The 22,400-nt window shown below is 44.9% G+C and overlaps 5 protein-coding genes across 5 annotated transcripts; all 5 read left to right on the forward strand.

Moving 5' to 3' along the window:
• Window positions 1–8,462: 8,462 nt before the first annotated feature.
• Window positions 8,463–9,872, forward strand: DSM5745_00130 (putative cytochrome P450; the record flags this gene model as incomplete). Its single annotated transcript, XM_026742146.1, has 1 exon — window positions 8,463–9,872. One exon carries the CDS (start codon window positions 8,463–8,465, stop codon window positions 9,870–9,872), a length of 1,410 nt encoding a protein of 469 aa, XP_026607991.1.
• A 2,368-nt stretch (window positions 9,873–12,240) lies between these two features.
• Window positions 12,241–13,717, forward strand: DSM5745_00131 (uncharacterized protein; the record flags this gene model as incomplete). The annotated part of the gene is made up of 3 exons (XM_026742147.1): window positions 12,241–12,271; window positions 12,334–12,600; window positions 12,654–13,717. The coding sequence occupies 3 exons, from the start codon at window positions 12,241–12,243 to the stop codon at window positions 13,715–13,717; spliced, it is 1,362 nt and encodes a 453-aa protein (XP_026607992.1).
• Window positions 13,718–14,470: 753 nt separating this feature from the next.
• DSM5745_00132 (uncharacterized protein) lies at window positions 14,471–15,022 on the forward strand (the record flags this gene model as incomplete). Its single annotated transcript, XM_026742148.1, has 1 exon — window positions 14,471–15,022. One exon carries the CDS (start codon window positions 14,471–14,473, stop codon window positions 15,020–15,022), a length of 552 nt encoding a protein of 183 aa, XP_026607993.1.
• An 876-nt stretch (window positions 15,023–15,898) lies between these two features.
• DSM5745_00133 (uncharacterized protein) lies at window positions 15,899–17,703 on the forward strand (the record flags this gene model as incomplete). The annotated part of the gene is made up of 7 exons (XM_026742149.1): window positions 15,899–15,964; window positions 16,018–16,420; window positions 16,473–16,611; window positions 16,766–16,895; window positions 17,141–17,233; window positions 17,371–17,398; window positions 17,450–17,703. 7 exons carry the CDS (start codon window positions 15,899–15,901, stop codon window positions 17,701–17,703), a joined length of 1,113 nt encoding a protein of 370 aa, XP_026607994.1.
• Window positions 17,704–21,241: 3,538 nt separating this feature from the next.
• On the forward strand, window positions 21,242–21,792 carry DSM5745_00134 (uncharacterized protein; the record flags this gene model as incomplete). The annotated part of the gene is made up of 3 exons (XM_026742150.1): window positions 21,242–21,479; window positions 21,587–21,663; window positions 21,718–21,792. The coding sequence occupies 3 exons, from the start codon at window positions 21,242–21,244 to the stop codon at window positions 21,790–21,792; spliced, it is 390 nt and encodes a 129-aa protein (XP_026607995.1).
• Window positions 21,793–22,400: the final 608 nt, after the last annotated feature.

The raw sequence follows: 22,400 nt of genomic DNA on the forward strand, positions 1-22,400 counted from the left end.
GTGGAGTTTTTTTTTTTTTTTTTTTTTTTTTTTTATACTTTACCTAATTATTATCTTATACTTTACTTAGGTTTTTATAAATAATTACTTTATAAGCGCCTTAATCTTCCTGTTACTTTATTACTAAAGTATATTTTTTTACTTTATTATTAAAACATAACTTCCCTTATTTTATTTAAACATAACTTACTTTTATACTACGCCTTTATTTTATATTTTTTATTTAAATTACAGCGCGCAGCGCGCTTTCATGTTTATTAATTTAAGTTATATTAATAATAGGGTATTTTTAGTTTACTAAAAAAATAGCTTGCTATTTTTGGTTAAATAACCTTTAATAAATATAAAATTAAAAGCTAAGCGTGCAAAAAAATAAGTAAACTAAGTAACTTATTTTAAAAAAAAAAGCCTAAAGTTACTAATTATAAAAGTATTATAAAAATTTCCGTGGTTTACATGCTACTTATAATTTATTATATAATATTAAAAAAGTTAAATATAAATTACCTAGGCTATATAAAGCTAAATCTTACGCTATTTTTATAATATACCCCTTGCGTGCCTATTATATAAAAAGTTAGATACTTACTAATATTTAAGGGTATAATAATGTTATTTAAGCTAAAAAATAAAAACTAACTTAATTATATTATAAATACCTTTATAGTAGTTTTTATTATACTTAAGGCGTTAGGTAATAAAGGGTACTAGCTGCTTAATAAAGCTAGCTTGGGTGTTATAAGTAATAATTATTACTTTAAATACCCTAATAAAGATTTAAAAAAAATAGTATTAAACCTTGCTAAGGCAAATTTAAAAGCCGCGGAACTTATTAAAAAAAATAATTAAAGTTATTATATAATAAAAAAAGCGCTATTATATAAAAAAGGTTAAGCTAGTAATAGCACTATAAAAGTAAGTAATTTAAAATCCTACTTTATAAAGGATTTTTTTAACTTTAATTATAAAAAAATATATTAATATTTTTTATGTAATTAGGCTGAATAGGGCTTAAAATAAAAAATAAGCAGCTATTATTTTAACTAAATAAACTTAGTTTAATAAATAATACATAGGTATATTATATAATAAGCACAAAAACTTAAAATATAAATATAATATATTAAAGTGCTGTTTAAATTAGGCTAAAAATAAAATTAATAGCTAAATCTTAAACTACTATAAGGTAATTTTAAAGCTTAAGTTTATTATTTAGCAAGATAATAAATAAATATAATATATAATAAAATACTAGAATTTAAACCATGTGCTAGGTTTAATAGTAAATTAAAATAAAGTACTAAAAACCTTATAAAACTTAGGCTACTTTTAAAACACTACTTAAAATATATAAAACTAAAATATATAAAACTAAGGTTATATAATAATAAAAGGCCTAAGTAAATTTTTTTTACTAGCCTGCCGGCTATAAATCCCCTAAATTTAAATATAATAATAAACCCTTTAAATTTAAATTTTATTCCAGGCCTCGGGCTTACCTATTATTAGTAATAAAATAATATATATTTAAAACACTTAATAAAATTAGCGTCCCCAAACTACCTAGGTAACTAGTTAATAATTTTAAATACTAATCTAGTGTTATTTATTATTACATATTATTAAAGCTTTAGCCTGGCTAGCAAGTTTAATATTAATAATTAGTAAATCTATTTTTTAAAAATTTATAAGTTTCTTAGTTTACTTACACCCTAAAAGCTGGTAAATAAAACCAAGATCTTAAACTAAAAGGTACTATTATTAAAGCGCCTTTTACCTTAGTATTATAAAAATTTTATTAAAAAGGATGTAAATTATAGCTATATTTAAAAATAGCCTTTTAAAATAATTATTTATAAAGTATGCTTTTAGTCGCGCTTTAAATTTAAGTTTATATTTATAAATAATATAGCTTAACTATTAAAGTTATATAAAGCTTTATATATTATAAGGCATAATAAATTACATGGGTTGGCTTTTTAACCTAAGTATTATAATAAAAATATTTAACTTATATTTAAAGCCTTTACTATATAGCTTAAACAAGCAAACCTTAATAATAAATTAGTTTTTAATTAATCATTACTTTATAATTTAATAACCACTTTACATGCTTAAACTTAGTTTTATAATCTCTACTTTATGTTTTAACACTAGTTTCTTTATTTTATAATATTTTTTATTATTTATTTTTACCTGGGCTTTATATAACATGCTAGAATTTATTTTATAGCCTTGTTATATTACACGTTTTATTACCTTATTATAGTATTAAGTTTAACTTTACTTGGTGTTTACGGCTCTATTTTTTTTTATGCTTTTTTATTAGTAATTCTGCTTTTTTTTTATAACATTAAAATTACTTTATTTATTTATATTTAGTTAGTCTAGTACCTAGCCTTTTAAAGGGGGGGAATATATAATAATAATTACTACCATACTTTATATACCATGGTTTTACTATATATTACTACCTTCTTAAGTACTTCGCCCGCTCTGCGGGACTTAGTAAAATTTAAAACTCTTTATATCTGCATACAGTGCAATCCGCTACCACATAAAGTAAAAAAGTGTAAATACTAGGTTTAAATTTAATAAACTATAGTAAAAAGGCTGCTAAAAAAAAGCTTTTTTTTATTTAATAGTATTTAAATTATTTATATAATTTTTATAAAAAACCTTAAAAAGGCGCTATTTTAATAAAATAACTAATTTTTTTATAAATTAAATAAATAATAAATAATATAATAACCTTTGCAAAGGCACTTTAAAAAGTAAAAAAATTAACTTATAATTATAAGCTTATAGTATACTATAATTATAAAGTTTAAAATGAGATTAATAATATAATTAATAATAATAAAGTTATTTTATTTAAATAAATCCTTACCTAGCTATCCCACTTAATAAATAAAAATTTTAATAAGTAATAATATTATAAAATATACTTTGGTATATTTATTTATTATTTTATTATACTAAGCACCTTTATATAAAAATTTAAATATTATTAAAAATTTATAGTATTAAATATAATTTTTTAAAAAACTTTATAAAATATACGGTTACTTGTGGCTAGCTTGCTTAATAAAAAAAATTATATTTTTTTTATAGTAATTATAGTTATTTTTAGTAAGTTAAAGAATTACTAAAAATACTTTATTTATTATTTAAAAAGGCTATATAAAAATAACTTAAATATATTTTTAATTATAGTTATTTTTAACCATGTAAAAGGCCTTTAAAAAATATTAAAGGGTAAATTAATAAATATAACACGCCTTTAATATATATAATATTTTTATAAAAATATAAGGTAATACTATAACAAGCACCTAAATAAAATAATAAAATATTTTTTTTTTTAATACGCAAAGGCTTGCTTTAAAAATAAGTTTAAAATTTTAAAAAATTTTATTAAAATATAAAATAATAAGGCATGTTAATATATTTATAATAATTTACTTATTAAGTGTTAGGTTTACTACACTATCCCTATATTAAAATATAATTATATAACTTTAAATATTATAAAATTTTTAAACTTTTTATAAATTTATTATTATAAGCTATTTATGCTTAAAGCTATATAACTTATATAAAAAAAATTTATATTAACCTTTTATTAACACCACGGGGCTAAGTTTAAATTAATTATATTTATTAATTTTATTATAGGCCTTTTTAAAAAAATAAATAAGTAAATAAAAAAATTATTTATTATTATATTAAGCAACACCCTTATAAAAGTTAAATATAATAAATATAAATATTTAGTTAATTTTACTACGTGAACTTATAATTATATAAAATAATAAAATACCTAGTTTTTTTATAGTTATACACTGGCTGCTATATATAAAATAAAAAAAAATTAAAATAACTTTATTTTTAACTATTACTATATTTAAAATTATAAAAATACTTATACTAATATTTTAAAGCCTATTTTTAGTAGTTATATAATTAAAAAATTTAAATATAAAGTATTTTTATATTTAATATACCACGGGCGGCCTAAAATAAAATAAATTTAAAAATATTAAAATTATTAAAAATACTAAAAAAATTAATTTACCGCCGCCCGGTATAAAATAATAAAAAGTATTTATTATAATAAATATTATAAACTTAGTTATACATAGCATAGTTAGGATTACCCTTTATTTAAATTTAATTAATATATTATTATTTTAAAGGCTAGCAGGTGTATAAAAACTTTTTATAATTTTTAATATATTACCCTTTTATTATAAACTTTTATACTTTTTCTACCTTAAATTTCTACTTTTCCGCCTTTTTTATTTTAAATTCCTACTTTTATGCCTTTTCCACCTTAAATTTTTATTTTTATACTTTTTTTACCTTAAATTTTTACTTTTTTATTTTAAATTCCTACTTTTACGCCTTTTTTACCTTTAAAGTTAATACTAAGTTTTTTTTTAAGCTTTTTATATAAACTAAAACCTTTTTAAGTTCCCCCTAAATTTATAAAGTTAAATCTCCCACCACTTACTAATAAAAAACTAAAAAAAATAATAAAAAAAAATATAAAAAAAATAATATAAAAAATTAAAGGCCGCTTGGCTAATAATACTAAAATTAAATATTAAAAAATTATTAAAAAATTATTAAAAAAAATATTACTAGGTATAAAAAATTATTTTTATTTTATAAAAGTTTTATATAAAAAAAATACCTAGGCTAAAATATTAAAGCTTTATAAAGTTATATTAAAATATATTATATAATAAAAATATTATAATAGCCTTTAATATTAAGTTTATATATTAATATTATTACCTACTTAATATTTATAAAAATCCCTAGAATTAAAAAATAAATATTAAAAAATTTATAAATTATTATTATTTTAATTACCTTTACTATAATATTAGCTTTAAATAGCCTTAATTTAGCTATATTAAAAAAAACTAATAAATATATAAAGCTTTTACAGGCACGCGGCACATATATAAAGTTATTTATTTTAAATAATTACCTTTTTTTAAATTAATTAATAAAATTCCTACATTTTATTAACATAAATATAACTTTTAAATATTTAAAATAGCTTTAAAATACTTAGTTTAATTAGGATTATAAAAAATTAATTTTATTAAATAATAATACTATTTTATTTAGCTAAGGTTAAGCCTTAAAAAATAATTTTACTAGTAAATTACTAGGCAAGTTATATAACAGGGCCGAAACAGGGCTCTATTAAAAAGTTATCTTATTTACTTAGTCGCGCTAAGAAAGTTATCCGGTTCATTAGGTGATTTGGAGGACAATCCCACTCGGCACCTCGAAGAACCTGAAGCCGATGTTCCAGGCTTATTGGTTTAACCAGATGTCTATTGGCTAAGCCATATATCTGCATTCCTATGAAAGTCATACTCACTTTCTTGTCTCCAGTGAGGTATAGCCGATACATACCAACGGGAATTCATTCCAGAAATCACTTATGCCTAGTTTGATGGTGACAGACTGTGTTTTGTGGTCTGGGTTCTTTCTCTTTTTATAAGTTGGAGATAAGTCTGCGTCCTCTGTCAATCGGCATCGTCTCCCTAGGTCTGAGGAGTTTCACGAGCCGAGATCAACGCTCTGCTATGCTCGATGAGAGCCCCCCTCGCGCCAGGCTCGTTGTTCTCATATTGCCCGGCCGCTGAGTTCAAGGACAGACATATTGTGGACGACCAGGATAGGACGAGCTCTTCGGATGTCTGGAAGAGACCCTAACTTCTAAAAAAACTGAAATTGTCCAGCTTGGCCTGGCAAGCATGCCCTAAGAGCCAGAGATACTGAAGTCGCTCTTCATGGCTCTAGGTCCAGGACTCTGGCGTACTGCAATAGTCCAGGGCGTCAACGTCAACTTCAACGGTTAGGATATGATATACCGGCCATGGGCGGCTAGCAGATCAGGGCCCATCATGATTTTTATCATATTACGCACCAATTGCTTATTCCGCGCCGTTGCATTTGTGAACTGTGAAACTTACACTCATCGGGAAATCGATAACAAGGAAAGTCGATCTGCAGTCCGGACTCTTGATCTACCTTGGATGGCCTTTAATATGATGGCTGGTTTATGCTCTGCCCATTTCGCCGCGCAGACACAAAACTCAACATAGACAGCATAACCCGAACAACAAACTACAGCTTTCCTTCCCCCTCCCAACAGAAGACTGGAACGGCTTCAACACCCTATACCACTTCTCCTCGACCACAAGATGACTTCTCTCTCTCCCTCAAACTCCCTCTCCAGCACCCGAAACCTCTCTATCTCACTTTCCATCCACTCAACACAAGGCTCCATCACAGCCTTCGCCTCCTGAAACGGCATAAGATGCATAACCCCCGGCAGAAACACCTCCCTCACCCTTTCCTCCGCCAAGCCCCCATTCCCCCCAATCTCTGTCTTACAAGGCCGAACCCCCTCACGAATCTCATCCAGATTCAAAAACGACGAACGCCCACCACCCACAGCACAGACGGCCGCAAACCCAGCAAACGATGAAACGTACTCCGCGCCTCGGATCGATAAAGCGGCCTCCCCGCGAATAGAGGGTCCAGATCCGCGTGCATGTACCGCGGTATCTCCCTCCGCCCGGTAACGGACGAGCGAGCAGAGAAGTTCTGTCTGAGTTACCCGAGAAGCTCGTGTTGTTTCGTCGTGGACAGCGTCACGGGCGTCCTCGTCCATAGTCCAAAGCCCATCCGCGCCCTTACGGCGTCGACATCCGGATGCAGCGCCGTCGGCAGCTCGCGGAACCCGAAGCGCGCCCTGCGCTCTACGCATCGTGGATCCCAGCTCTTTCGGAAGGAGGCGTGTGCGCGGACTGCTGCGTCGCGGTTTACCCAGATGTCGTCGCGCCAGAGCGTGTAGTTTATTACGCTGGGGCGGTTGGAGTCGGTGTCCAGGGCCATTGAGGGCGGGGAGAGCTGGATTACTGGGTCGACAAGGAGGAGTGTGAAGAGGCGCAGGTGGAGGTAGGCGAGGCTTGTGCTGGGGTGGGTTGGTTAGTTGGGGCTGCTACTCAGGGCGAAGAGGACAGGTTGGGGGCACGAACATGATGGTCCCACCGAAGCTATGGCCGAGACCAGAGGGCGCGGCATCTCGGTGCGGAAGTGGTTGACCATTAAGAGGTCGCAGGCTGGTCTAGACAGGAGCCTCCCTATAGCTCTGCTTTAGGAACGGTGCCGGGAAGGAGAGTGGAATGGGTAAGGCTCGTATAGCTCCTACGGTACCTCAGATAGTATGGTAAGCTCCAGTTTATGCGACGGTTGACTTGATCAGTAGAATGCACTGCAGCTCACCTTCGGCAGAGCAACCCCATGCGTGGCAATGACAGTAACAGCGTCTGCTGGGACTGGGTCTAGTTCTTGGGCGTATATTGCTTCACATGGAGGTTTACCACGTCCTCCGGTTGCCGGGTGCTCCTTGGGTATTGTCGGCGCTACTTGGCTCCTGCGATAATTCAGCGACAGCGAAAAGGAGGTGCTTTAGTTGAAGGGTGGAGGGCTAAGGGAAAAGCGTACGCTACCTCCAGTCGCCGCGACAAGCGAGAACCAACACCAACGGGCTCATACCGGTGATTCAAACACTGACTATTCCACCACTGCCACACCTGGCCCTTGGCCATTTTAGCGACTGGTACATCCACTCACCGTGCGCATCAATGTACTGTCACAATGTCTTCGGTCACCGAGACGCATGCCGGGGATGAAACTCGCCCATGGTTTGATGCGGAAGTCTGGTGCATATGTCGAGAACAGTGTTGGAATCGGCACTAAAGACTTTTGCTTTGATTCCTGGCTGCTCACGCCCTCTCTTCTCCTACCACCTCGAACCTGGGGTAGAAAGCATCAGAGCACTGTCCAGGCCCCCTTGCATGCTGAGGTGGTACGAGGACGTCACTGGGATCGGCTGTGGATTTCTCGCTGGACAGGGTGGCAGGATGCCGCTAAGCCCAATCCAATACTCCTGCCCGAAGTCTCAGGCTGTCACGTCTACCTCCTTACCAGCCCCTCTTCAGCGATCTTTTGAGCTCTTCCTTCCAAACCTCAGCTCATCGATAGTCGATCGATCACTGGGGCCGAGATGACAGCTCAGCCAGCCAGCGCCGCCATCCGGCCATTCACGCAGAGTCTGCAGCTTCGACCCACGCCGCTAAGCGTCACTCGTCCCGGACGAACCCATGATCTGTGTGACGATCTCTTGGCCGCCCAATGATGCGAAGGGCCGAGTTAAAGATTCAGGAAACACCGAGCGAGGCCGGGCGAATCAAGCCGCTGATTATTCGAGCTCTGCATGATCATCGTCATGGCTGTGGTTTAAAGCTGAGCTGCCCCGGGAACCGAGATCTGAAGTCTGTTCTTCCACGGTTCGCTTGCGCCCATCCCATCTATACCTTACTACTTAATTGACGACTCTCTGTTTACAGTTTTTCACTGCGATAATGCCTACGCCGATCCCGCAACCGAAAGGCCTCCCAGTCCTGGGCAACCTTTTCGCCCTCGACTCCAAGAACCCCTGGGGCTCATTCAACAAGCTCGCCGCAGCTTCGCCATCGAACCGCCCGATCTTCAAAATCAGTATTCTCGGCCACGATATTGTTTTCGTGACCTCCGCCGCCCTCCTCGAAGAGATTTGCGACGAGACGCGATTCCGAAAATGTGTGACGGGCCCCATCATCGAAATCCGCGCGGCGGTTCATGACTCGCTCTTCACGGCTTACCACTCCGAGAACGAAATCTGGGGAATTGCGCACCGTATCATGAAGCCGCTTGTCTCTCCAGAGGCGATAGAGGGTGTTTTCAACGAGATGCGAGAGACAAGTGATGATTTGATCAGAAAGTGGACGGCTTCTCCGAAGCAGCGCGTTAACGTGACGAATGATCTCGATCGGAGCAACCACGAGGCGAATATGCTAGCGTTTTTCCACCAGAAGATGGCTATCATGAACGGTACTGAGCCGGCCGTCATTGCCTCGTGCCAGAATGCGACCATGGAAGCGATGAAGCGCAGCTCGCGACCGAAGTTCCTGACCTGGCTCATGGGTCACCAGAAGCGCTATGATTCTGACATCAAGATAATGCGCGACTACGGCGCGGAGATCGTGCGCAAGCGTCGCGAAGAGCACCCCGACGGAGGGCCCAAAGATATGCTACATGCCCTCCTCCACGGCGTCGACAACGAAACCGGCAAAAAACTCTCGGAAAGCCAAGTCCTTGACGAAATCATCAACATATTCATCGGCAGCGCAACAGCGCCCAACCTCCTCTCCTTCGGCCTCTACTATCTCGCGAACAACCCCCACGCCATCGCCAAAGCCCGCGAGGAACTCGACACCGTCGTCGGCACCGGGCCCTTCGAACATGCCCACCTATCCCAAATCCCTTACACCGAGGGCATCCTCCGCGAAACCCTGCGGCTTTCGGCCACGGCTCCCGGCTTCAACATCGAGCCGCTCCCGTCACCGGGTAACGAGCCCGTTCTCCTCGCCGGCGGCGAATACCAGGTCTCGCGCACACAACCCCTCATCGCGCTCCTCACAGCCGTAAACCGCGACCCCGCCGTTTTCGAAGATCCCGAAGCCTTCAAGCCCGAACGAATGGTTGGTGAGAAGTACGACGCCCTTCCTTCCGGCGTGAAGAAGGGATTCGGCAATGGCAAGCGGCAATGCTTTGGAACAAGATATGCGTGGGAATGGAGTTTGTTGGTTCTAGCGCGCTTGATCAAGGAGGTGGACTTCGAGCTCGCGGACAAGGGATATAAGGTGAGTAACGAGGGCGTCAACTATAACGGAGCGTTCAGTACGAGACCCCTCGGCTTCTACTTGCTTGCGAGTCCGCGGGCTGCGGTGTGACTACTTGAGTTGAGTCTTGGTTTGGGGGTAGGGCTCCGGTCCAGTTTGAGGTTGGTAAATTGAGCCTTTGCGTTGATTATGCGTTGCAATGTGCTTCGATGCGATGAGATATCTATATGATTGCTTAGTGGAGATGAATAATGTTTGCCTTGCAGCCTCACTGTCTTGACTTTCTATGGAATATCCCTGTTACTTGTATGCCTTTTGCACCGTCGCCCAGGTAGCCCTAGAGGGCGTGAAGCAACCCCATGAATACCTGGGTTGCGAGCTTTTTTACTCTCCGCCTCTATAATTTTGTTACAGGTGCGAATCCCACATGCGACAACCATCTATTCCTTCATCTTCGATACCCTCCGACTCTGGTCGAGCCAAGGCAAAGAGCAATGCACGGTTCTATGGTACGGATCTCTTCTGCTATCATACTACAAGCTTGGACTAATGCACCCAACCACAGAGGGAGCCGTGCAGCTATTCTAGGTAGCCCAAGACCCCCACTGCCTGATTTTGGACGAGGCTGCATATGCCACCGGGGATGTGACACAAAAAGTCCCAAGACATATTTGAGACTTTTGGGTATGTTCCCTCGCTATCGGCCGCCGTACTGGGGCTGTGCTGAGTCTCAATGAGCAAGCTTGCCAGCCAGGCAGCCGGATGTAATGGTGCTACTGCCCGATTCTTCTCACCACGGTAAGCAGACAAGTACCGATCTCCGGTTCGCGATGGCCAAGTGACCCAATCACTTATAGCGATGAGTTACACAGCCCCACAAGGCAATGTCCTCTCAGCGGAGAAGCGTTCGGTGGCGTTTTTGGGACCAGGAGTCTGAAAATGTGAAGGCTCTTCCGGCTGGATTGAGATGGTCTCGCCGCCTCTGAAGGCGTGTTGTCTCTCAGCCTCACCGGTCTAAGTCCATCCGTTCCTGAGAAAGGTCCATCTACTCCCAATCAATTAGACTAATTTCTCGGATAGCAGATGACCATGGCTGCGCCTGTTCCTTCCGGTCTCTGACCTGGTGCTCGTTTCCTTCCCAACGCGCCTTCCCCTGACAGCGCACTTCCACCGAAACCGGAAAACGAAGCCGCCAAACGATCACTGCAAGACACCTCCAATGAGCAGCCTTTGGAGGTTCACCGATGTGGATGTCCGCAACCTAACACGCCGACTTTCTCTGGCAGCCTGGCTTGCGTCTGCGCTGCAGGTGGCGATCCTCGTTTCCGAATTCCAAAACTCCGTCACCAGGTCAGGTCTCAACTGCAGCCCCCACTGTTGGGTTGACCCTGAATACGGCAGCTAGGCTCATGAGATGGAGCCACTTGGTGCATTCAGCCGTGGTGTCACGAGGCCTTCTAATCCATCATTGAGGGCTTGGAGGTCTGGTTCACATACGTGGCCGCAAGCCACCTACATACTGCCAGTACACCTTGTCGCAAAGGATCAGAGGCCACCGCTAGGTACGCTACCAGTCCAAGCATGGTCCATGAACCTTCTTTACCTCAACGGTCTGGCCGTGATGGTTGTGGACCCGTTGGTGGCTAGATTCCCAAAGGACGCACCCTTACGGCCCCGATTGGGTATATATTCGCGCTGTTCAACGGTCAAACCAGGTTCGGCTTTCCATCAGTCGGCTATGTCTTACTCCTCGCTTGCTATGCTCTGTAGCTAACATCTGCTCCTTCCCGATATAGTGAGTAGGTCTGGCGCCCCGACCAATCAGCTGGTTGGTGCATGCAGCACGCAAAACAAAAATAGCCAATACGTTGATCAAAGTCAAACGATGGTGACAAGGTGTTTGAATGGACGGAAACAGAAAAAAAAGACACCCCAAAATAGAGAATCACAAGGAAATTCGATAGGAGAAACAAAAAAAAAAAAAAACCAGAAGTGAGAATGCTGAGCAACAAGGCATGACGCCACTGCATCGAACCTTTACCCGCACCTTTGCCAGCGATGATAGACTATTTGCAGTTGCCGGTGCCAGAGGAGTGAAATGAAACGAAATGGCTTTGCGTATTCCTTCTCCTCTCTTGTCTTGTCAAAGCCATCGTTTCAGTTTGGTTTGTTGTTCTTTGAGAGCCGATCTCTGGTGTCCTTCGGTCCACGGTTAACAAAGCACGGTGGTCTATTTCTGTTCGTAAAAGCTCGAGGCCTTTTGCAAGTCTTCCTTCAAAGCCGTTTTGGATCTTCTTTCCGTTTCGTTTCAGTGGAGAGTCTTTGGCCCAAAGAATTGGTCTTATCCTCGCACATCAACGACGGCCCGACTCTATAGAAACCCCTGCCTCGTCTCTATCATTCGATCCAACCTTCAAAACTCTGCTATCTAGCATACTTCGATTTAATCCAAATTTCGCCCCCCTTCGCTGTCTATCAAATGCCGAGAAAATCGAGAGAAACCACACCTAGTGAGTCATTCATCGCTTGCTCGCCAACGCGCAACGGGAATCAAACTAATGAGACTTTCTAGCCGCCCAGGCGGCGCCTTGTGATGGCAGTCCCTCAGCCCAAACCGACGCGAGCAAAAAGAGAAAGGCAAAAAAGGCTCTGGATAACCCACGAACTCCCTCCCCTCCGAAGATCGAACGGTCTTCCGCCGAGACTGGCACTGAACTGGAGCAAACCGCTGACCCTCCTGCCCACGATGCCGCTACGGAGAACCCGGAGACGACCAGAGCCGAGGCTTCTGAAGACGAGATCGAATCAATCTCGAAGTTTGTCCGCGAAAAACACTGGGGTAAGTACCTCGATGTCAATTGACCTGTTGACATTGCGGCTAAGGAAATGTAGAAAATTGGCATAGTTACGTGTTATCTAGTCGCGGGCCATTTCTGTCACTCCAGGAGATGGACCACGACACGGTTGAAATGGCACGCGCAGGACATCTAGCAAGTAAAGGGACTCTGGAAACTGTTTACATTACCCTGAGGGCGAGGGGTTTCCTATACTGCATCGTCATCGAAAATCCGTACAAAGATCAAGAGCTGGAGCGCACGATTGCACACGAATTTATCGATCTTCACGTCCGTGACCGCGACAAGGACCTTGCAGTCCTCCTCGAGCCCATCTGCCAGCCGCTCTGGGAAGAAGCAAAGAAGAATCCCATCCGGAATGACCTAGAGACCTTTTTGCACCGCGGATTGACCGGTTTCCGCCTCGTGCCTGCAACCGCGACCCTTGAGCCCCACCCACCTGCAGGAGCCGATTCGGAACGCAGACCTATCGACTGGGACATGGTCAAAGAACGCCATCCAATCACCTGTCCGGTATGGAAGCTGTCAGATGTCAAGAACTTCCGCGTCAATACTGCAAAGGAGCTGATCTTCGAAGTTGAGATTGACGGCATCAGTGAGCCCTTGATCTACAAAATTTCGAAAACGTATCACAGTTTAATGCGTGAGGTAGCGGGCCTCCTGTTCTGCGCCCACGCCAATATACGCGCACCAAGATTTATAGGCCTCCTGGGTATCGATACCGAATGGGGAGGGCTACTAATGACCAAGATTCCGATTTGCCATCTGCTTGGGAATTATGGTACTGAGTCTTTCGAGCTAAGCCCGAGCCTTTCTGATCGCAGACGGTGGTACGAGCAGATCTCTGATGCTGTCCACACTCTCCATCGCGAGAAAAAGATTTGGGGAGATGCCAAAGCGGACAATGTAATGATTGACGAAAACGGTGACGCGGTTCTTTTCGATTTCGAAGGGGGAGTGAGTGATGGTTGGATCGATGATGAGCTCGCGCTGACGAAGGAGGGAGACTTGCAGGCGTTGCAAAGGTTCTGGACATTCTTGAAACTGGATGAGGCGGAAGCTGAGGCAGAAGCTGAGGCAGAAGCTAAGGCGGAAGCTTGACGGAGGCGCCGATTTGCGATTCCCATTCCTTGTCAAAGACCCTCCTAGAAGAGGGGAGCTTTGTTGTTTAGTCTTGTGTCTAGTACATTTGAGTTAGTCTACTTCATATTCATCTTATCTGTGTTGGCTTGTATCTGGAAAATATCACCCCCACCTACCATCCTTCCTAGACTCTTCATGAGATAATGGACTGCTCTAGAATGCACAGCTAAGACATGACGGTTCAGGGAAGTGCTCTTATCCTGTCCTTGGAAAAATACTTTGGAATAAGGCCTCCCATGTCCATGTCCGCAGCGCGGGTTGCCGCAGAGAATGGGCCGCAGAGCATGGGACCAAGGAAGCCTCCAGCAGCACCAACACTGAGTTGCATGTCTTACCAACTGCTACGTGTATGCGGTCCCGCAACGCCATGTCTTGCTGTCATTAAATCCGCATCTCCCAAGGACTATGCAGAGTTTGGGTCATGCGAAGTCTCCCTCTATCTGGTTGATAAATAATTGCCAGGCTTGCCCCCAATTCCTCTCAACATCAACCTTCCTCCTCACAACCAACAATTCCAGGTATGTTCATGTCTTCCATCATCAGCCGTGCCATTTCCTCTCGTGTACATTGGCTAACTTATCCAGTCTCACTGCTAGCTTCTCTCGCTTCAACCATCTGCCACTCTTATCCGTACCCTTCCAAACGTTCGATCACCCTCCTCCCTTCCCTCCTTCGTCCAAGCTCATCGTCCAATTGTGCACGCCAAACAATATGTCAAACAACAATTCCAATGCCGGTGGCAACAAACGCAGCCGCTCCCCACAGAGGGTAGGCTCCAAAATCAGTTACGAGCGGGGCTTTGTGAACAACAATGAGGGGTCTACACAATGGGCCTCCGTCAGCCAGACGGACATCCACGAGAAAGATGGCAATAGGATGCTCTATCAAGCCCGGCAAGAGTACAGCTTAAGCAGCACCAACGCCGCCCAGCAAGCGCCCACCAGTTATCCCGCCGCCCAGATGGACCGCGTCGTTCGCAACCCGCACAGCCAAACCGGGATGAATAACCAGTTCCTTGGAGTCACTCCATTTGGCAATGCTTACACGAACACCGGTATCACTGCCTCAAGCTTCTCCGGCAGTTGGACTCAGTCTGCCGCCACCCAGTCGGCCATTGCCCATTCCGCTGCTGGGACCTTCCCGAGAAGAGAACTGGGATCCGGCCACCACACCGGTGCCAACACCGGTGCCAACACCGGTGCCAACAACGGCGCCAACAACGGCGCCAATGGTGCCAGCCAGCAGAACTATAGGTTCCATTGAGCGGTCGTTGTCGCCGTGAACTCGCGCCAGAGCCTTTATCTTTTGGGAAACCCAGTTCTGTTTTGCTTGTTTTTGTACTGAGATTGCACATTCATTTTGTCTGTTTTGTTCATTTTGTTACCTAAATTGGATCGTTGTTGCTGCGTTCTCCTTTGGATCTTCAAAGACCGTTTCCATTGCGCCGTAGGAGTCGTGGGGTCGTAGAGCCGTAGAGCCGTAGAGCCGTAGAGCCGTAGAGCCGTAGAGCCGTAGAGCCGTAGAGCCGTAGAGTCGTAGAGTCGTAGAGTCGTAGGAGTCCCAAGCAGGAAAGTAGCAGAAGTCATTCAACTCCATCTACGTCCTCCGCCGCATCACCAACATGCTCCTTCTTGCCTCCCTAAGAGGCGCAACATGCGGGCAAAGCTCAGGCTAGCAATTCTGCTTTCCCAATACCAATCCGGCGCTGGCCTCTTTACTGAGCATGATTCGTCCACAATACACCTTGGGTGAGACTCATGATCGGAATCTATGGTTGTGAAGCCCAAAGGAGCAGTGAGCTATCATGCAGAAGTGCTTTACGAGAACTCCGTAGGCTCTTAGTTTTGGCAACTTGGGATTACTACACTGGCTGTCGCACCACACAGCATTTGCAGGCATGCAAGAGGTCAGAGAAAGACCACTAAGAGTAAAGGAACAACATTGGCCTGATGCACCCAGCAAAAGGTCCGCAAAGTCAGGGCAGCAGTGTGTTCCCGATGTCATCGCTCAATCGGAGCTGTTTGTTGATCTTTGCGCCCAGACCTCTGAAGATGGCACCTTGCAAGGCTCAACTGCATAAACCGTTGCCTCTGGTCCGTTTCATTGGAAGATCAGCGCTGCAGGGGCTCCGCCTCCGCCATGCAATCATTCTCGCCGCCTGACGAGCCGATGCAGCGACTAGAGACCACCAACAAGCTTGCAGGCGTCTGTTTTGAACACTGCATTTGCTTTTCACTCATATTTCCTTACCGTATCAGACTCTCGTGCTCCTCCATGACCCATCTTTGCCATCCTCCCAACCCATCCCTCCACGATTCGGCTACCTCTCGAAGTGCAACGGACGCGAGCACAGCTACAGTCAGGCAATGCCCCGCAACCGAATCAATCGAACATCGTACCCGTTCTCGCTGACACTCTCGGCTGTGCTACCGGTACAGCAGCGGCATTCTTCGCGGCGCAGCGTTCCCCGGATCGACAAAGAGATCCTCCACGAACCACAACTTCAATGTCAAAGCGACTGTCAGTCCTATCCGCTCGCCGATGACGGAACGACGCTCAATCGGTACCGGCTGCAGGCAGTTAGTCCTAGCGGGCTTCCCACAGGACTTGCGGAGTGGGAGCAGACTCTGGCCGAACACCTGGAGCCAACGACTCCCGACAGTGCTTCATGGCAAATGGCATTTCGGCGATATCCGCGGTCGGTATCCCTTAGGTCGCGGATTTGATACCTGGTTCGGCCTCACCTCGCACAACGCCAAGTCACTGTGTACCTCTGCGGTGGAATATACGCCTGGATTCGCGGAGCCTCCATGTATCATGAAAATGCCGGAAGAAAGTCATTTGGAAAATATGTGCGTCTATGATCTGAGCCGACGGCGGATTGTTAAAACCAGACCAAGAACCTGCTGACGCAACAGATCAATGAGCAGAAAGTCTCCTTCCTCTATCGCCCACTCGTCCGTCTTCGTTTCCCGATCCTACCGCACAGAGACTTTGCAGGGACAGCCGGCCAGAGGACTTCGCTGATCCGATGGCGGAACTGAACTACCGCGTTGGCCAGGACAACGACCACATCACATCGATCACATCACATCGATCACGTCACACCGACACCTTCGGGGTTCCGGAAAACACCGTATCCCGCTAGCTTCAGAAAGCGACCTTGAATGTCGACCTACCTTTGACGGAGCCGCGAGAACCTAGTTTGGGACATACCGTATCACACGGGGATGGGAAGTAGCTTGCAGGTACAGTACCTCGTATCAACTTTCGGAAGATTGTGAACAGTCCGCACGGAGAAGCGCAACTCTCCTGCACGGATGGACCGTGAGGTATCTGATAAGTACTTGCTTCAGCCTTCCGTGGAAGAACTAATCGCAGACTCCGCGACTTCTTGATGACTCTGTGAACCCGGACGCTCACCTCCGACGCGATGCACCGAGAGGTTCTAGGTATCGTCATTTCGCAGACTGCGTAAGTCGCAAGAGATATTGTCGGGATAACTAGCGAGTTGAAGTTGCAAACACAAGCCTGCGAAGATGTAAGGATGGCCTGAAAGCCGTTTTGCCATGGAAAAGATGGTCCAGCTGATACTTCTGCAACGTGAGCAGATACCGAAGTTAACACCGTTCTGCGAAAGTGAGTATTTTCCCAGCCTTGACCCATTCACGCTAACATCCAGCAAGACAGGCAGAGGCGGCTTCGCTCTTACGCCACCGTTGATATCCGCTTCCGTCGTCCTCCACCTCGACCGCAACAGCATCTCCAATAATCCGACAGATTCCGTCGCCGATAACCTCAATGTCAGTTCCGATCAAGTCAATTTCGGCGGCCAGCTGATGTCAATTGGAATTGCGGTTGCAGGAATACCCACGAATCTCGTCCTCCTGAGGCTCGAAGCTTCAGTCTGGACGATTTACCAGTCTGGGGCATCACCGCCCTAACCCAGTCTTTGTGCAACAACAACAACAACATCCACTCTTTTTACGAGACGCGTGTCCTCCTCGGTCTTCTCAAGGGAGTTATATCCGCGGAGCCTACCTATTGTATATCTTGCACTCTTTATACTTAGAAAGAGCTAGGTCAAGAACCGCCGCCTTCTACTTTAGAAACTACTCCGCCACCGCAACCGTCTCGCTGGTCGCTGCCGGTGTCCTCAAAATGGCCGGAATCCAGGGGCTCTAACTCGGCAGACTGGCAGTGGCTCTTTCTGACGACCGAGACAGATGTGACGCTTCTAATCCTCCTTCTCTTCCTCGCGATCGTCCCGCGCAATCCAGCCCATGCAACATTGATTTAGGGCTACTGGGGGCTCTTTACCGAGCACGAGCGTCACATTCTTCGCTTTGGCACCTTGTCGTAGCCGACAACGCGACAAAGCCAACAGCAGGGACGTCACGTCCTTCCGCAACCACTCAGAAGCAGCAATCCCGACCGTCGCATCTGGCTGCACATGATCCCCGTGCACCATCATCAGCTTTAACCCCGAGAGCGGGTTGCTGCTCTACGGGCCAACCGTAATTAATTCCCTGGGCTTCTCCAAGATAAACGCTAACCTTTTCAACGCCGTCAGTAGCGCCCCCGTGATCCTCCTCTCGTACCTTACCTATTTCCCTCGGCTCAGATAGAGCACACCTCCGCGGTCCCCTGGCGCACCCCAGTCTTTGCCTACTCCATCGCCTTCGCCAGGACACTGTCAGGCGTACCCACCATCGCAGGTAGGATAAGGACCGGCTACACGATCTTCACACTGCTAGGCGCGGGCAATTCATTGGCATGCCGGCCTAATGATTCCTGTACGCATATCAACCCCCGCAAGCGTAGCTTGGGCCTTGCGTTGGTCGTCGTCGGGGTTGATCTCGGCTGGATCGCGGGTCAGTAGCTGTTCGGTCAAGCCATGCATTGCACTTCACGAACGCCTTCCTAGCAGTCTTGGTGCTCTATTCTGCGGCGATTCCGATCACTACCTTGCTTGTGCCAATTCATTGACGGGAAAGGTGAAAGACGCGCGGACAGGGCGAGCAAAATACTGGCCCAGGAAAGAGACATGGGCTCTAAGCTGGAAATTTTCACGGCGTTGTCTGCTAGGGGTCTACCGATGATCCAAAAGTCCATCTCGTCCAGGCTGTAGTACCCGCCGGCCGACGCAACGATTGTGATCCGACACCTCTTCCACTGTGTCACGGAGCAATGGCCAATTCCCATCCACAATCTCCTCAATCGCATCAAACTCATTGACTGCTGCCATCGGTATTATTCACCATTCTCGGCTTAAACTCGCCCTGTCTGGCTACTCGTATACTGTGGCTGTGCCTTCAATCCCGGGCACGAATCGGATTTGCGTTATGCTGCTCATGGCTACTCTTTTGAGTATTGCGACGTACTTGGGCTCGCTTGAAGATTAGGTGGGTAAGTCTGGTCTATCCAAAGATCATATACTTAACACCGACATAGCAACAGCAAATGGCGAAAGTTATAGCAATGCCTAGTCCGGCTTTCGCTACACTACCAATAGTCCGATAACGATAACAATAACAATAACAATAACAATAACGATAACAATAACAATAGAGATAACGATAACTATAACAATAACAATAATAACGATAACAATTTTGACATCAATAGCGATAACGATAACGATAACAATAGCAATAACGATAGCGATAACGATAGCGATAACGATAGCGATAACGATAGCGATAACGATAGCGATAACGATAGCGATAGCGATCCTCCAGGTTTCGGTCGCCTTACGCTTTCTCGATGGTGCAAGATGCGACGCAGTTCTCACCATCTCGATCGGCGCTGCAGTAGACAATGCTTGTCCATCTTTCCACATGCATGAGGCTCTGCACTTCGTACTTCGGCCTGATTTTGCAAAAGCGGGATCGCGCAATCCTTGTGTCTTTAGACAACGCGTTTTGACTGGGGGCGGACGAGAATCGGAATCTCGGGAAGTGCCATTTCTAATGGAATAAATTATTATGCTTGAGTCAAAGATTGGCTGCGCAGAGGGGAAGGTTGTTTGAATCGCGTCTCGTCTCTTGCGAGTATACTTTATCGACGGGCGCGGCAATACGATGAACTTCGAGGCTCGCGGGAGACGGACCAGGGTCATACCTAGTCTCGTCGGACTTTGGTGGGAGAGATGGTCGGTTACCTAGACTACTGGATGGTAGAGTTCTGGCTTTACCTACGCCAGCAGAGACGCCGCCAGAACTAGGGATTCCATCTCGTCCGTCTACACTCTACGTTGTCTACAAACAAGTCCTACCCCCGGCCTAGCCCATGCTATTTACTTCCAACTCGCCCCAGGACAAAATGTTTCAAGACAGAGCTTGCGCTTGAAAGCATCATTGACCTGATCAGTCCGTGCTTGACATGAGACATTGGCAGACTAGTACGGAATGCCCTGCCAAATGTGTGTGCCTGTCGGAATGGACCTGAGGAATGTGACGCCTCGCCTGGACCGGACCACCGTGGCGTCTGGGACCGGAGCTCGGAATTAGATCGAGTGAGTGTCTTCCGGCGATAACGACCTCACTATTCAACACGAATATCGTCGTTCACTTGGCTTCCTATGCGCTGTCTTGGTCGTCTTGCATTCCGACTGGGACGGCTGTGGTCCTGCGGCGTCCGCCGCATCCGGCATGTCCTAGGGCTTCCAGGTACTAGCCACCAACTACTATAGTATGCTCTAATCTGACTCCACCAACAGCTGACAGTTGACAGCTCACGTCGAGATCGGCTGTGTCATCCTCGTGTTGTGGGTACCTAGTTGCATAGACCAGTTGAATTGTGCCGGCTACCTATTCCGGCGATGGCAGTCTGGGGCTGGAATGTGCTTCTCTCAACTTAATCGATGCCCAGGTGCGAAGGGACAAGTGGCTCTACAGCTACATCGGTACTCTGCGATATTGCAATGGATAACAAGGTACGAGGTGTTTCAATGCTCTACCTACTGTATAGCTAACCCCTTCCAGATGCAAGTAGGTATAGCTGGAGTAAGAACACAACAAGCCCACCAACCCTAGCCCACGCCGATCCAACGCCTCGCTATAAATGATCAAGCCGTCATCCAGCCACCCGGTCGCCCCGTGCCTGAGACCCACCCGGCAGCCCAGGGCTCAGCGAAACAGCTGCTCGCGGCCCTGCGCCTGGCGTGCATAACCACGGTTGCGCACAGGGTCGGTGGCTTGAGGCCTGTCGGTATAGTGGACCTCGAGATGTAGCATCGATCGACAAGATGCTGAAAACGAGCGTCGTGATCTAAATCGTCGTGTCCTGGATTCACAATCAGTATCATCTCTGCGGTTTCCGCATACATCGAGGACCCTCGGGAGACTCAGAGGTAGAGACATCAAAGCGATATAGACCCCCTTCAGCCTCGGCATCAACCTCACTCATCACCATCCTCATCCATCTCCATCATCTAAAGCAATCAAAGCCAACTGCTTCCAATCTAAACTCCCATCTCAAATGCAATTTCTCGCCCTCCTCGCCATCGCCGCCACGGCCACCGCATCGGCCCTCCGCGCCTCCTCCTCGAACATCAAGCTCGCGACCTCGGAGGTCTTCCGCGCCCAGGGCGAAGGCTCCTCCTGCGGTGTAGGCTCCTACTCCTGCTGCAGCTCTGCCCAGGAGACCAGTGAAGACAACTTTTTGTCTTTCTTTTTCAAAAAGCGTTTCCTCAGTGAGCTCAACGGTAATGAGGACTGTGCCTGCCAAGGCCAGTCTGAATAACGACTTGGGTCTTCTTGGTATGTACAGCCTTTACTATGTCTACTTGGGCTCTGGAAGGGTGCGGTTGCTAACGCGTTATAGGTCTGGTTGACCACACCGAGAGCGGCCCCGTCTGCAAGAGCATCATTGCGTGCTGTTCTGATGAGTGGAAACTGTATGTGTTTTCCTTTCTGTTCTTTCTGATGGACGAGGGGAGAGCTAACTGTGGCTAGTGCGTTGCAATCAATGACTCGGCCAACGACTCGGGCCCGGGTGGTAAGGGTTCTGGCGGCTCCGAGGAATACTAGATTCTCTGTGAGTGAGAATGTCAGGCAAGACGGGAACTGCAGATTCCGTCATTTTCTGTCTCCAAAAGTCGGGCATGGCAGTTGTGCCATGCAATCCGAAGGTAATTTTGGTTTAGGTGGTTTAGTCGTTATTAATACGACTCGTTGCCTCCCGGATTCTCTCCCTTCGTTCCTTCACTACCTCCGCCTTACTCCGTATATGTCGACATGCCTAAGCCGAGACTAAATATGCAGTGTATACGGAGTACCAACACAAACAACCAACCCGATAGGCCACATCTCACCCAATCCACGACCGGAATCACTCATCCCTGCACTCCATAGGCAACATGACCTCATCGTCACAGGCCTCCCATCTCACCTCCCGCAGCCAAAGTGTGGGGTAATGCAATGTGTCTCGCTCGCTGGCACCGCCACGCCACGAGCCTTGTGCACGGCTCTTGGCCAGCTTATTTTCATGTGGAAAGTATAATGTCGTTGAATGAGAGCGCTTGTCCTACATGGCGTCGGTAAGCGCTTGCGGGCTGTCAGTCTAACCTAGGGTAACCTACCGACGACCGTAAGTCAGCGGTCGGCAGGTGCGATGTCATGCGGCCAGTGCGTGATTT

Source organism: Aspergillus mulundensis (genome assembly GCF_003369625.1).
Source record: "Aspergillus mulundensis strain DSM 5745 chromosome Unknown scaffold_0, whole genome shotgun sequence".
In the NCBI taxonomy this organism is placed as follows: Eukaryota; Fungi; Ascomycota; class Eurotiomycetes; order Eurotiales; family Aspergillaceae; genus Aspergillus; species Aspergillus mulundensis.